The following is a 16,215-nucleotide window of genomic DNA, read 5'->3' as shown; positions in this document are numbered from 1 at the left end:
TGACTGTGTAACGTTATGCTTAAAGAACAGTCAGTATGATTTGTGTGCTTTGCAGGATCAAGTTTAGTCTTTGAGGTTTTTGAACTGACCCGTAGTTGCTTTGCCAACTTCACGTATCAGTACTCCCTCTCACACACATAACATTTTTGTTTTCTTAGCTAATTCCTATTTTTACCTCAGCGCTCTTGAGACAGGAAGCTTTTCTTGACTCCCTCCAAAAGCCTGAATTCTCTCCCTCCCATGTGCCTCTTCCATTATTATTGTGTTTTCCTCATGATGGCGTCTGACTCCATAGGGTAAGAGCCTGCTTACTTGTCCGCGGCCCTCAGTGAACTCTTTAGCCTTGTGATTTGTATTCAGTTGCATCCCCAGTACCTAGCACGTAGGAGGTACTCAATATGTTTTAGGTAGGGTCAATGCTTGGTCCATACAAGCCAAAAAAAAAAAAAAAAAAAAAAAAATTTTTTTTTTCAAAGAAAGCTGAAATTCCTGTATGCCTGGGGAAGCTACATCTTCAGTATTTCTAAGGTAAAGCTCCACAGCGGTGATAGTAAGGACACTGCCGAGCACAGTCTGTGTTCCCCCAGAGTTCACCCCTTTGGCTCAGTCCTGAGCTCGTTATGTTTTACAGGCTTCCCCAGGAGGAGATATGTTCTGAGGGAGATCAGTCACGAGATGGATTCTACTTTTTCTCTCACTCAGGCCATGGAGAGTAAGCTGCTTGTTGGAGGGAAAAATATAGTAGATCACACAAATGAACAGCAGAAAATCCTGGAGCAGAAACGGCAGGAAATCGCAGAGCAGGTGACTTTTCATTCCTTTTTGAGGAGAAGGGGGTGGGATACGGTGCATTAACGCTACAGAGAAAATGTCTCTTGTATTAGATTCTTCAGAAGGGGTGGAAACGAGGTGCTTAGCCCCTTCCTAGCGGGAGACTCTGATCTGGAGCCCCCCAGCCCTGTGTTCTTGTACAGACATTGTCTCTAGGCAAGCTGATGAATTTTGTGATGTTGCTCAGAAACGTCGAGAAAGAGAAATCCAGCAACAGATGGAAAGTCGAGATGAGGAGACCTTGGAACTTAAAGAGACATACAGCTCTTTGCAGCAAGAGGTGGACATCAAGACCAAAAAACTCAAGAAGGTATAAAGGAACGAGGCCGGGCAGAGGTGTCTTGAGACTTGGCGGTGGGGAGCGGGTAGGGAAGAACTCTGTTGTCTGGAGGGCAGCCCTCCTCACCGGCCTCTCGCCTCGCTTCCAGCTGTTCTCCAAGCTTCAGGCGGTGAAGGCAGAGATCCATGACCTCCAAGAAGAGCACATCAAGGAGCGTCAGGAGCTGGAGCAGACTCAGAATGAGCTCACCAGGGAGCTGAAACTCAAGTAAGTTCTGGGCCTTTCGTGGCACCCCCAGCCATTTGCCGGGTGGTTGCTTGTTCAGTACGAAACATGTCTCTGAGGACGGGGCCCCTGCCTACTTCTCTCTAGATCATCTCCTGCCACCTTGTCTGTTTTCTGTTTATTCTTGAGAAAGTCACTTTCTGTCTCTGAATCCCATCTGTTAAGTGAATGACTTCACCAGATGATCTCCAGGTTTCCTTCCACCCTACTTCTTGAAGCTTTTAAAGGCTCCAGCCTCTGTTGACAAGAAGGGATCTTTTATTAACTAGAATTTTCTGAATGGTATAATGAATACCCACCACCCAGATTCATCGATAAATAACCTTTTTTCATTTATCTTTTCATCGAAATATTCTAAAACCTCATGTAATGTTAACCTCATGTTATCTCACTCCTGCATACTTACATATATGATCACAATGCTATTTTAAATTTTTAAAAAAGGTATTTATTTATTTATTTTGAGAGAAACAGTGACAGCATGAGAGGGGCAGGGGCAAGAGAGAGGGAGAGAGAGAATCCCAAGCAGGCTCTGCACTGTCAGCACAGAACCCACCATGGGGCTCAAACTCACAAAACCATGAGATCATGACCTGAACCGAAAGAGAGAGTCAGACGCTTAACCGACTGAGCCACCCAGGTGCCCCCACAATGCTATTTTTAAAAATGCTTTATTGAGATGTAATTTACATACCATACAGTTCACCTATTTAAAGTATACAAGTCCGGGGGCACCTGGGTGGCTCAGTCGGTTAAGCATCTGACTTTGGCTCAGGTCATGAGCTTACCATTTGTGAGTTCGAGACCTGTGTCAGGCTCTGTGCTGACAGCTCAGAGCCTGGAGCCTGCTTCAGATTCTGTGTCTCCCTCTCTCTACCCCTCCCCCACTTGCATTCTGTCTGTCTCTCTCTCAAAAATAAATAAACATTAAAAAAAAAATGTTTTTTAAAGTATACAAGTCGGGGTGCCTGGGTGGATCAGTTGGTTAAGCATCTGACTCTCGATCTTAGCTCAGATATTGGACTCAGGGTTGTGAGTTCAAGCCCCATGTTGGGCTCTGTGCTGGACGCGAAGCCTACTTAAAAAAAAAAAAAAAAAGGTATATAAGTCTACAGGATTGTAAAACCATCATCACAATCTGATTTCAGAACATTTTTGTGTCCCCCTTTCTCCCCAAGGAAACCCTGTATCAGCAGTCATTCCTTATTACCTGCCTCCCCCACCCTAGCCCTAAGTACCTACGCATCTACTATCTTATAAATTTGTCTATTCTGGACATTTCATATGAATGGAATCCTATAATATGTGGCCTTTTGTGACTGGTTTCTTTCACTTAACATGTTTTCAAGGATCATCCTTGAATGTAACATGTCAGGACTTCCTTCTTTTTTATGGCTGAATGGTAATGGATAGTATGAATATACACACATTTCATTTATCAGCTGATGGACATTTGGGCTCTTTCCCTTCTTTGGCTATTATGGATACTGCTGCTGTGAACATTCATGGACAAGTTTTTGTATGGACATGTTTTCATCTCTCTGGGATATTTACCTAGGAGTGGAATTGTTTATGTCGTACAGTAACTCTGTGTTTAACTGTTGGAGGAACTGCCAGACTGTTTTGAATGGCTGCATCGTTTTATATTTCTACCACCAATTTCTCCACATCCTTGTTGACACTTGTTACTGTCTGTCTTTCTGAGTGTAGCCATCCTAATGGGTGTGAAGTAGTATCTCTCTGTGATTTTAATTTGCATTTCTGTAATGACTAACCATGTAGAACATCTTTTCATGTGCTGTCTAGCCATTTGCATATCTTCTTTGGAGAAAAGCCTGTTCAAATCCTTCACCCATGTTAAAATTGGGTTATTTATTGGGTCTTTTTATTATTGAGCTACAAGAGTTCTTTATATATTCTGGCAAAAGTCCCTTATCAGATACGTGGTTTGCAGGTATTTTCGCCCATTCTGTGGGTTGCCTTTTCATTTTCTTTACGGTATTTTGTTTGCGGCACAAAAGACTCATCATGAGGTAGTCCAATCTATCTGTGTTTTCTTTTGTCGCTTTAACTTTTGGTATTGTGTCTACATTTTCCTATTTTGGACACTGTGTATAAATTTATAATGGAATAAGGTGGCCATTTGTTGTTGTTCTTGTTTTTTTAATTTTTTTTTTATTTTTTTAAGATTTATTTATTTTTGAGAGATGGAGTGTGAGCTGGGGAGGGGCAGAGAGAGAGGGAGACACAGAATCTGAAGCAGGCTCCAGGCTCTGAGCTGTCAGCACAGAGCCCGACGTGAGGCTTGAACTCACAAACCGCGAGATCATGACCTGAGCTAAAGTCAGATGCTTAACTGGCTGAGCCAACCAGGCACCTCATGTTGTTGTTGTTGTTCTTATTGTTGTTGTTGTCGTCATCGTTGTTGTTTTTTAATGTTTATCTTTGAGAGGGGGGAGGGGGAGACACAATGTGAACAGGGGAGGGGCAGAAAGAGAGGGAGACACAGAATCCAAAGCAGGCTCTAGGCTCTGAGCTGTCAGCACAGAGCTGGATGCAGGGCTCAAACTCGAGAACCATGAGATCATGACCTGAGCCAAAGTCGGATGCTTAACCGACTGAGCCACCCAGGTGCCCCACATGTTGTTGTTTTTTTAATGTGGCCATTTGTGGCTGGCTTCTTTCACTTGGTATAGTGTTTTTAAGGATCATACGTGTTCTAGCACATACCAACATTTCATTCTTTTTTATGGTTGAATAATATTGTATGAATATATCACATTTTAGTTTTTCATTCACCAGTTGATAGACCTTTGGACTGTTTCTGTCTTTTGGCTATTAGGAATACTACTGTTACGAACATTTGTGTACAAGTTTTATTGTGGACTTATGTTTTCAATTCTCTTGGGTCATCTTAGAGTCCTAAAGTCTTAGGTCTTACATTTAAGTCTATGATCCATTTTGAGTTAGTTTTTGTGTATAGTCTGAAGTAGGGTTCCAAGTGCATTCTTTTGCATGTGGATATCCAGTTGTCCCAGCACCATTTATATAATTTTTTTTGAAGTTTGTTTATTTATTTTGAGGGAGCATGAGCAGGGGAGGGGCAGAGAGAGAGGGAAAGAGAGAGAATCCCAAGCAGGCTCCACACTGCCAGCGCAGAGCCCGACTTGGGGCTTGAACTCACAAAACTGTGAGATCATGACCTGAGCTGAAACCAAGAGTTGGACACTTAACTGACGGAGCCACCCAGGTGCCCCTCTAGCACCATTTATTGAAAGGGTCTTCATTCAGCGTCTTTGAACCCTTGTTGAAAATCAGTTGACCATAAATGTAAGGGTTTATTTCTGAACTCTCAATATTGTTCCATTGATCTTTTTGTATGTCTTTATGCCAATACCATGCTGCCTTGATTACTGTAGCTTTGTAGTAAGTTGTCCTCCGACTTTGTTGTTCTTTTTCAAGATTGTTTTGGCTATTCAGGGTTTCTTGCATTTCCATATATATTTTAAGATCAGCTTGTCAATTTCTGTGAAAAAGCCAGCTGGGATTTTGATAGGGATTGTGTTGAATCTAGACATCCATTTAGAGAGTATTGTCATCTTAACAGTTAAGTCTTTTGATCCATGAATATGGGATGTCTTTTTATTTATTTAGATCTTCTTTACTTTCTCTGTTTAAATATAATTTTAATGTTTATTTGTTTTTGAGAGAGAGAGAGTGTGTATGTGTGTGAGCAAGGGAAGGGCAGAGAGAGAGGGGGGCAGAGGATCCGAAGCGAGCTCTGCTATGACATTAGAGAGCCCTATGTGGGGCTCGAACTCATGAACTGTGAGATCATGACCTGAGCCGAAGTCAAAGCTTAACCAACTGAGCCACCCAGGCGCCCCAAAAAGATAGTCTTTTTCTGTTAAGAATGTTTTGTAGTTTTCAGTGCAAAAGTCTTTGTGCTTCTTTTTTTTTTTTTAATTTTTGTTTTAATCCTAATTTTTTTGTGAGAGAGAGAGAGACAGAGTGTGAGTGGGGAAGGAACAGAGAGAGAGGGAGACACAGAATCCAAAGCAGGCTCCAGGCTCTGAGCTGTCCGCACAGAGCCCTACCTGGGGCTTGAACTCACAAACCTTGAGTTCATGACCTGAGCCAAAGTCAGATGCTTAACTGACTGAGCCACCCAGGCCCCCCTGCACTTCTTTTGATAAATGTATACCAAAGTTTGTTTTTTTCTTTGTTATTGTATACGGAATTGTTTTCTTTAAAAACATTTTTTTAACATTTATTTATTTTTGAGAGACAGAGACAGAGCATGAGTGGGGGAAGGGCAGAGAGAGAGGGAGACAAAGAATCTGAGGCAGGCTCTAGGATCCGAGTTTCAGCACAGAGCCTGATGGGGGGCTTGAACCCACAAACAGTGAGATCATGACCTTAGCTGAGCCACCCAGGCACCCAACCCCTGGGGTTTTTCTTTAAAGACCTCTTCAGAGGGATTCTTTTCATGACCAAGTTTTAAATTTGGAAGGAGCCCTTAAAATTAAGTGAGTCTGCCCTCTTTCTGGGTATGTACCCCTAGGGAAAAAAAATCAGAACAGGATATGTCAAACTAGTAATAATAGCTACCTCTGGATGGTGAAATTATATGTAATTGTATTTTTCACATTTTCTACTGTAAATAGAAGCTTTAAAATCAGAAAAAAATACAATATATGTCACGAAAAACAATTTCTTACATGTGTCAAATAAAATGAATAGAAAATTTAATCTGTCTGAAATATTTTTTCCCTAGGGAAGCCATTTTCATTGTTATTTCTCTTATTTATATCTTTTGAATAAACAGTGAGTCAGCCTCTTTCTCAAGGTCAGTACCCTCCACCTCCACCTCCACCTCAGTGGTGTTTGTTGTGTGTCTCTCCCAGTTAACACCCCTTTGGCATTGTTCTGTCCTGAGGTTTTGAAAGCCTGAATACAGAGATGTGGCAGGGGACAGTTATCACCATGGAGAGACACAACCCAGTGGGTTCCAGTTTCATTGTTTGCCATGTTCCCTGGCACGTCTGAGGCAAAGACTCTTCTCAGGAAGAGGTCTTTATTCTCAGTGCTCTAAGGGACTGAAATCCACTCAGTCTTGCTCTGTGTCCTAGTGATTGGAACGGAGAGCTTTCTAGCTTGGGCAACAACCCATGGGATTAGAAGAAGGCCGTTTAATTCCTAATCGGTTTTCCGTATTTTGGAAGTTAATGTGCTGGGTTGGCAGTCCCAGTGGCCCTCTAGAAGACACTTCAGATAGCACACGTTCACTCCGATACGGCCCAGGCATGGTCACTTTTCTGCAGTCCTTTCACCTTCTCAAGCCGCTTCTCCTCGGGCAGAAGTGGCCTCCCTGTAGTCCTAGGGCAGCCCACTGTCGGGACCTGTCACAGCTAAGACGGCTGCACCATTACCTCACCAAGTGTCATTCATCTCTGTATGCCAGCTCTCTGTATGATGGTGGGCCCATCGTGCCTGCCCAGTAAATGTTTGCTGAGTGGCTTGACTCTCATCTAATGACCTCCTACACATGGGACCAGGTAGCCAGTACTCCATCTGCATTCTTTCTCTACCTGTGTTCACTCATGTATGTGTGTTCTTACAGGCATCTTATTATAGAAAACTTTATCCCCCTGGAAGAAAAAAGTAAAATTATGAATAGATCCTTCTTTGACGAAGAGGAAGACCATTGGAAATTACATCCTATAACCAGACTGGAGTAAGTCCCTACTGACTTTAAGGTGGGGAGGTGGGGAAGAATGTTGGCAAGCTGGCCTTGGCCCAAGGGGTTTGGTGAGAACACAGTGTGAATCATTTGAATTGGAACCAGCTGCATCTCCGACTCTGTGACTGCCAAGTTCCCCGAAGTAAAAGACAGCAGAGTGGTGTTAGGAATTGGGAGACTATCCCAGTGAACTCACACCCTTTCCCAAATTCCTGAATTTCCGCTTCCTGGGCTGTCAAGTGAAGTGTGCTAGGCCAGGTGAGGGGCAGTACCTAGGTGCCCTCTTGTGTGGCAGTCTGGTGGGGTGTTGGGGGGGATTTTCAGTCTAAGCCTGGGTCTTGCTGGAATCATAGGAGACTGTCTGCTGGGGACACGGGGGCGGGGAATATTGACAGCCACGTTTTACGCCTGCCACCTAAGAACTGGATGATGACTCACCTCTTCCAGCTTAAGAGATGCAGGACACTAAGCATTTGGATCGGAATGTGGCTCAAACAGAAAATAGCAGCAGCTCCTGCCCCATTCGCCTGGCAGCCTTCAGTCCAGGGCTTCACTTGGTTCAGGTTCTGTCTAAATAGGCTCAGTGTCTTCTGAGAGTTGGTTCCACAGGATGATCCTGGGACTGTGGGACACACTCCAGCCAGGCTTTAACCACTGCAGTCCATTTCCAGGAACCAGCAGATGATGAAGCGGCCAGTCTCAGCTGTGGGATATAAGAGGCCATTGAGCCAACACGCAAGAATGTCCATGATGATTCGTCCAGAGGCCCGATACAGGGTGAGAAGATCATCCATGTGTTTCTCCCCTCTCTCTTTTCGAGGAGTTTAGATTTATGTAAACTCTTACGCACCATTCTGCAAAGTTACAGAGTTTGTATCCTGACTCTTTGCAGAGGTTTCTGAGGACATTTATATTAACTTAACAATGATGCCAAATAGTAAAGCAATATACTAAATAAATAACAACTAAAAAGAACAAATTATTATGAATAAAAAGGTAAAATCAAATGAGATTTAGAAAACTAGGACTAGGGAAGGAGGAGAGTACAAGCCCACTGTCCTAATGGCCGATAAACATCAACACTAAGCCTGCAAATGGTTCTGTGCGAATGCTGGAGGGAATGCAGGTGTGTAATGACTGGAGATGAGTTAAAGAACTTCTGGTACGTCCATTTAACGGAATGTGGCTCAGTCAGGTAGTCATTTCAAGTGACATAATTGAGGACTATTTAACGACCCAAACATATTTTACAATAATAATACTGTACGAGCTGCTATTTATAAGTGCTTGCTGTATGCCAGGCATGTACTCAGCGTTTTAGTGGTTTCTCTCATTGAACCCTCCCACCTCCTCTATGCAGCAGGTCCTGTGGATGAACCAGGAGACACAATGTATTGTTAAGCTGTAAAACAATTGGTGCTAGAGGTTTACATATGAATCAAACCAGCTGCAAAATATATCAAAATGTGAACCGATTACCTCTGGTTAATGGAAGTGCACTCAATTTAAATTGCCTTCTTTTTGCTTATCTGTATTTTAAAGTTTATTTATTTTGAGAGAGAGAGAGAGGGAGAGAGAGGGAACAAGTATGTGTGCGTGCGCGCACGCACACACATATACACACACATACACACACACACGTGAGCAGGGGGAGGCACAGAGAGAGAGGAGAGAGAGAAAATCCCAAGCAGGCGCTATGTGGGCCTTTATCTCACGAAACGTGAGATCAGGACCCGAGCCAAAATCAAGAGTCGGCTGCTTAACCGACTGAGCCACCCAGGCGCCCTTGCTTATCTGTATTTTATATTGGTGGGGAACCTGTATTATTTTTTTTTAATGAAAGATTTTCACTTGAGAACTTTAAACTGTTTTTGAGTCCCTTGGCCGCCAGAGCAAAACAGATGGGGATTAATTAGTTCATCAGGTGCTGTTTCTCCTGGCATCGAGTTATTTAAAATAAAGGAAGCAAAAGCAGAAAAGATACATCAGGTGGGGTTTTCTATAGTGGAAGGTGAGTGATGTATCAGGTGGAATCCTCAGAAGCGTTTTTTTTTTTTTTTGTAGCAGTTTCAGAGGGTGTACACCTTGTCCATTATTTCATGTCTCAAAACAGCATGATTTCAAAGCCTACAAATCAAAACATGTGGGTTTCCAGGGGCTTAACCTGATCCAAAGGTAGAATTTAAAGCAGTGGCTCTCAGATGTTGTTAGCAATGGACCCACTCCATTAAGAGAGATTTTAAGCAGCATCTCCATATATAAAGTGGATCGAGGGAGCCACTCCATCTCCCCACCTTCTCCCTGCAGTGGCAACCTCCTGCCCACTCTGGGGCTCTGGGGCTTGGACTCCACTGGGTAGGAGGACCTGGAGGAGGAGATGTGTACCATAGGTGTTCTTCCCTCTACACACTCATCTCGGTGTGTGGGAGCCAGGGAAAGGCCCGCCACAGGATATCAGCTGAGGGAATCCAGCCATAAGGCCAGTTATGAGGCAGGACCCAGTATGACTTTTGAAATGTGGTTATATATGCCACACAACTGCCACACACTCTCCATATATGTGCTCCAGGCCTGTCTCCTCCCCAAAAGGTTCATCAAAGCTGCTGTGGGTGGTGAGATGATCAGTGATTATGATCTTCTTCTTTATATTTCCTTATATTTTCCCATTGTTTGCAGTAAATGGGTTCTACTCTTTTCCCTGATTATTCCCCTTAGGGTATAATATATGTTCATTGTTTAAAAAAATTCTTTTTTAAGGAACTAAAGGAAAGCCTAGAGAAGAAGATAAAAATAATCTGTACCATCACCAGGAAAAAAAGTTATAAAACTGTGTCTCTACAGGCTCTTGGTAGGCTCTGAGTAGCAAGAAATGTGCAGTTCTGTTTTTTGGAGGGGGGGCGGTCTAGATTGCTTGCGCTGTGTCTGATCGGAAGCCAGCCTCACTGGTTATGGCTCTGTTTCTGCAGGCAGAAAACATCGTGCTCTTAGAGCTGGACATGCCCAGCCGGACCACCAGAGACTATGAGGGCCCTGCCATCGCTCCCAAAGTCCAGGCTGCCCTGGACGCAGCTCTGCAGGACGAAGATGAGATACAGGTGGATGCGTCATCCTTTGAAAGCACTACAAATAAGAAATCCAAGGCCAGGTGAGTGACTTTTGATGACCTGTGGTTAAACAGAACATGTTTGAACAAGGACAAACGAAGGCTGAGGTTTATCGTGGAAGGCTTCACAGAACACGCCAGAAAGTATTGCCATATTGCTCCTGTGTTTATTATTTGTTCCACAAATATTTATGGCTCAGGCATTATGCCAGGTGTTATGAATACCAGAATGCCCGATGTGCCCAGTTCCTGCCATAAGGATCGTGGGTTCTAGTGAAGCAGGGGGCAGTTCTTTGGTCCCCACCAGGTACTAGGCAGTTCTGAGTGCTTAAAAAAAAAATTCTCTTCATGATTTCCTGCAAAGACTTAAAAGCGAAATATTATCATCAATCCCATTTTACAGTTTAGAAAACGGAGTCTTAGAGAGTTTGAGAAAGTAGCCACATTCAAGGATGTAAGTACAAAGCCAAGGTTTAAACCTCGGTGTGTCTGAATCCACCCAGGCTCTGAACCTCAGTGCTGAATTGACTTCATTTAAATAACCTGTTGAATAACCAAGTACTTAATTTGATGCTAAATTAGAAATGCTACCTTATTAAATTTTGGATTAGAAGTTTAAGGAAAACAAATGGGTAAAAAAGCAAAAATGGAAGAAATTCTACCTGCACACTTAATATTTTTTACCAATTCGGAGAAGACAGTCAAGATCTGATTTAAATGGAAGAACAGTTTCTGAGAACCAGGTCCCTTCCCTGAGCTGTCACACCCTGGCCACTCACCGAGGGTCAGGCGCTGCCTGACAGTTGAAAGTATACCGGTTCTCAGGCCATTAAGGAAAGGCTCAGGGTCCTTGATGAGGTAAGGCATCTGATCTGCGTCGAGGATAGAGGCAGGGACGTGAAATGTAAACATGTGCTTGACCTTTGCAGGCCCAAAAGCGGAAGGAAGTCGGGACCCTCCTCCTCTTCCTCAGGAACCCCCGCATCTCAGCTTTACCCACAGTCTCGAGGGCTGGTTCCAAAATAAAGCCAGTCCCTCCTCTCCCAGGGTGTAAATAGCATTTGCTTTCTGAGAGAAGAGACAAGCAAAAACCCGCCGAGAGGACTCAAGCCCAAACTCAGAACCGTGCCCCTGGGGAGAAGCTATGGCCTCTTTGCAGATGAACCACCTGAATCTGGTTGAAATGTGCTGGTCCTCATCTGGCACTCAGCAACTCTGGGAAACGCCCTTTAATTAGCATCTCAGAAATGCATGGGTAAGGTAAAGTGTGATAGTCCAAGTGGAAAGCAAGAGAATGACCAGTGACCTTGCTTCCCCTCTCCCTTGCCTTCTCCTCTCCCTTTGCTTAACCTCCCTTCCTCTCACCTCTCCTTTTCTAGCTTATTCTTTGTACTGAGCTCCTTTCTTAGTGAACATCAGGGCAGAATCGGGAGTCACCTGAGCAGGACCAAGTCTTTGGAGCCTCAGGATAAAATGACAGTGAGGTTGAAAAGTAAACGCCCTAGAACTTGAATAGGTGCTTGTTCCTGTGGGTGGAATGAGAATTCTCTTATGCATCCAAGCCCCGGATAGGCATGATCCGAGCACCTCAGTAAGAAGGGGATCTGTCGTTCAGGAACTGCTGAATAAGGAAACGTTTTCCAAGAATGTTGGAAGCAATAGAAATAACATTCCCTTTGCCTCCTTGGAGAGTTTAGGGAAAACAGCTTCTTAAAAACCTTAAAACCACGACCATCCTGTCAAAGACGTAAATCTGTAAGCTGATGCCACATCCATACACTATGTCACTTTACTCTTCCTCTGTCACCATCTTTTCCCTTGCACGCATCCTCTGAGTGTCCCTGCCCAGGCCCATCCTCTGCCTCCAGAGCATGCTCAGCCGTGGGCCTGTTTTGTGGGAAAAGGGAGGTTGGCTCTGCTTTCTCTGGTGGGACAAGAGCTGGGGGAACGAGACATACAGTGGCACTTTTGAATTCCCCATTTTGTTCCATATTTGCTTAAGGGTGACCAGGCAGTGCAGAGACAGAGACGTGAGACTCGGGGCAGTGGGAGAGGAAGATATAACGGACGGGAGCAAAGGAGTCCTGCCTGCCTTCAGCAGAACACCTAGAACTGTGGCTCCCTGCAGCCAGAGCCCAAGGTGGGGGCCAGGAGTGGCGGCGCAATTGAATAGGCTCAGAGGAGAGAGTTAGGAATTCCCCTTTACATATACTAGTTTGGTCTGTAAGTTTTAGTTCTTTGTATTATTGAAATTCAAAGCTTCATTTTATGTTGGTCATTAGGTGAATGTTACTCATTTCTGCCCGCGCCCCCCGACTCCATAGCGGCTCATAAGTGTGTGTGGGTGTGCAAGCACAGTGGTGCCTGTGTTCTTTGCGTGTGTCCATGTGTGTCTGTAAGAGAGAGACCAAGGACTTGTCCAGTTTTAGAAATACACTAATGTGCAGTTGTTGCCTTTGTCTGTATTAAAGGCCCATTGACTGACTAATCCAGGCTGGATGCGCTCCCATGTGAGCGTCTGAGTCCACGAGCCAAGCCTAAGGAGACAATAGGAGTCCCCAGGTTGGCCACCCTGGTGCACCTTGCTGGCACGGTGCCCCAGGAAAGTGGCGACTCAGGTGGGCCTTGAGTTCTATTTTAACTCTGCTGCTGAGTTCCCAGGGCACATTTCTGGATCAGAGCCTGTGGGAAAGAGGAGGTACCAAGTGCAATGTCTTAGCAGTCTACAAATGGAGATCTGGCATCTGGCAGCTTATCTCCTGTTTAGTTACCATTCTTTCTGAACCTGGGGCCCTTGTCAGCAATTCCCAGAGCATAATGGAGCCTTCCCTCATCTTTCTCGGGATCAAACCCTACTTCCTATTTATGAAGATTTACCTGTTTGAGTAGGAACCAAATGATGAGGTGGATAGTCTAAGATGGTTGTCTGCCAGTTACACCTGTCTCTTGCACCACATTCCCTCACAGCTAGTCTGAATTCCATAGGCAGAAAATATTCATCTAGCAAATCTGAGACCTGAACACCGCAGTTAACACTGTACCTTAATACTGATGTCTCAAGGTGGTTGTTCTGAGCAAGGGTGGTTGAGTGACCGTGGGACTCTTCTGAGAAGGTGAAAGAAGAAAGGCAAGTTGACAGGCAGGATTATTAAAACAAGCTTGCCTTACACGCAGCTGTGTTCGTCTGGCAGCCTGTGAAAACAAAGTAGAACACCTGTGAGGAGGCGAAGCTGTCCCTCCCCAAGCAGTCTCCGGTGCTTTTCTTCTCTCCAAATGGATCCGATAAATATTTGAATAGAGCAGACAGGAGAGTGTCTTATTGCTACCAGGAAGCTGCTGCTTTGGGCTCTGAACTGAGCCAGCTGTGTAGAGGACCGACCTGGTTTTTGCGTCTGTAGTCATGTTAGAATGTTCCCAGCCATCTGAGGGTCTTCACGCCAGCAGCAGCTAGTGAAGTGTGGAAGCAAGTCTGAACAGGATCTAAGAAGATCATCTGGGAGAAGGAGTTTGAGACTGTGTGTGCAACCCCCATCCAGCCCCCTTTTGCTCTGATCAATAGGAATGTATCTGGCTTCATATTTTCAAGTCCCATGTCTCCCAGGTCCCTGGATTCAGAGCCCACGGCCACAAATCATAGGCATGAAGCACTTTCTTGAGACTCTGACCTAATGTTGGATTGTTCCCCGTCGAATGCCTGCATGCTGCTTGAATTGTACCACCCACACCTCCATGACCAAGGGCGTCAGAGAGTTCTGCAGTTCAGGCCTGGGCCACTCTCTGCTTTTCCTGTCTGACTCTTGTAAGTCCTCCCTCACTGAATGTAGAATTGTCGCCAAGTTTTTGAGAAGTGTCGATTCCCTGTGAACATGGGATATCAGTTCTGCCTCATGTTTCCCACTCACGGTCGAGGCTCGCTGTAAACAACACCTTGGGCCATCGCAACACCATCAGTGGACAAAAATGGGGCTCTTAATACACTCTAAAAGCCATAATCAAAATGCTCAGAAGGAACTGGATATGGACAGTGGGCCTGGCTATTGTCTACTGCACAAGGTTTTGCCTGGCACTGTTTGGAAATCTGCCACCTTTCTCCCAGCCCTTGTTTTCTTGAATGAAATGCTTTTGAGATTATTTATGAAAAGAGTGATCCTGGAGCAGGCAGGAGGCAGTGGGCTTTATGGCTCTTTGGAGTTGCTATTGATCTTGACCTTCTCTTTGGCTACCTTTAGACAAAGAATATGCCAATACTTGGGGCTCTAAGTTTTACAATTGATATTTATTTGTATCATCTCTTTGTCTAGGAATGTAAAAGTGATTCTAAACTAAGATGTGTAATAAAAATCAATCAGATTTATTGTACCTACAAAAAGGTGTCCTCATAAATGACTAACGCTTTTGAAAATGACAAGCCCTTGGCTGACACACTGCCACTTTCTTTAAACATTTAAAATTTTCCGGTGAAAGGAGGGTGGGAGTGGAAAATAAAGATTGAGTTGGAATGCTGGCATTACAAAAAAAATAGCAACAGGTAAAGGGACATAAAATGAAGAAAGAGCGACAAAGAAACGCCTCACGTGGTTTTCCATGGAGGCTCCTGAGATAGGCCTGGGCAATAGGCATGACATTTCTTTTAACTTTTGTGTTTTGTGTTTAAAATTTTGTTAAGTTTGTTTCATATTATATTTTAAAATGTGTCCTTTTTTTTTTTTTTTTTTTTAAACACAAACGTATTTTATGTTCTTTACCATCAGGTAAAAAAAGAAATACCAGAAATGGGCCACGTGTCAGTCTTGTGGTCCGTCATACACTCAGACCTCTTGGAGTGTCCCCCCAGAGGGTTGAGAAGGGAAGCACAGAACCTGGACTCTGAGCTGGGTTTGAGTTCTGGTTGTGTTTGCTTACTAGCTATGTGACTATGAGGAATTTAATTTACCTCTTGGGCTGGCTCAACTGGTTGAGCGACCAATTCTTGGTTTTGGCTCAGGTCACGATCTCACGGTTCGTGAGTTCAAGCCCCGCCTCAGTTAGCCCCACATCGGGGTCTGTGCTGACAGTGTAGAGCCTGTTTGGGATTCTTTCTCTCTCCCTCTCTCTGCCCCTCCCCTGCTCCTGCTGTCTCTCTCTCTCTCTCTCTCTCTCTCTCTCTCTCTCTCAAAATAAATAAACTTTAAAAAAAGAAATTTAAAAATCCCTTTAAACAAATAATAATTTACCTCTCTGAACCTTGGTGTCCTTGTCTATAAAATGGGGTAGTAATGCCCACCTGCCAGGGCCATTATGAAGATTAGCAGTGCATTTAAAGCAGCAGCACACAAGTATGTGGAGCAGAGCAGCCATTTTAAAATGTGGTTATTGCTGTGATGGGGCCCTGTGTTCAGAAGACACCATGAACAGTGTGTTCAGCAATGACTGGGCATGTTTAGAAAATCCTAGGCCTTTACAGAAAAACTGCTAACCATTTAACAAATATGTGTTAAGTACCTGCTATGTGCCACACTGTTCTGGGCCCTGGATATATAGATGTGAGCAAGACTGTCTTGGTCCCTGGCCACATAGAACATGTACTTTGATGGAGAGGGAGGCAAGCTGAGTGTTAAAATGCACACAAGTGTACAATTACACATTACGACAGGTGCCATGAAGTGATGTTATAGCATATTACAAGAGAGTGATAGGTTTCTAATTGGGGTTGGGTGGGTAAATAAGGGAAGGGCTTTCTGAAGAAATGGCACTTACAGAGAGATCTAAAGGATGAGAGATTTGGGGCGCCTGGCTGGCTCAGTCAGTAGAGCATGCAACTCTTGATCTTGGGATCATGAGTTCAAGCCCCGCGTTGGGTGTAGAGCTCACTTAAAAAAAAGCGGGGAGGGGGGATGAGAGGTTAGCTGGGTCAGAGAGTTGGGGAGGGAATTTGTGAAGGTCTTGTGGAACAGAGAAGCCGAATTTCACAGGGAGGTATCTGCTTTCCTTTCT

At 44.3% G+C, this 16,215-nt stretch overlaps 1 protein-coding gene across 1 annotated transcript in view; it reads left to right on the top strand.

Annotated features, from left to right (window-relative positions):
• KIF3B (kinesin family member 3B) overlaps window positions 1-14,611 on the top strand; it is a 41,472-nt gene extending 26,861 nt beyond the window's left edge. Inside the window, exons 3-9 of the mRNA XM_027069829.2 lie at window positions 703-804; window positions 1,019-1,141; window positions 1,260-1,378; window positions 7,020-7,133; window positions 7,811-7,916; window positions 10,106-10,284; window positions 11,172-14,611. Coding sequence (XP_026925630.1) covers window positions 703-804; window positions 1,019-1,141; window positions 1,260-1,378; window positions 7,020-7,133; window positions 7,811-7,916; window positions 10,106-10,284; window positions 11,172-11,268 — 840 coding nt within the window. The 3' untranslated portion in view covers window positions 11,269-14,611. The remainder of the gene's footprint in view (window positions 1-702; window positions 805-1,018; window positions 1,142-1,259; window positions 1,379-7,019; window positions 7,134-7,810; window positions 7,917-10,105; window positions 10,285-11,171) is intronic.
• Window positions 14,612-16,215: the final 1,604 nt, after the last annotated feature.

The sequence above is a fragment of the Acinonyx jubatus genome, chromosome A3 (genome assembly GCF_027475565.1).
Source record: "Acinonyx jubatus isolate Ajub_Pintada_27869175 chromosome A3, VMU_Ajub_asm_v1.0, whole genome shotgun sequence".
Taxonomy (NCBI): Eukaryota; Metazoa; Chordata; class Mammalia; order Carnivora; family Felidae; genus Acinonyx; species Acinonyx jubatus.
Note: the sequence above shows the minus strand (reverse complement) of the source record. Positions and strands in the feature narration are given on the sequence as shown.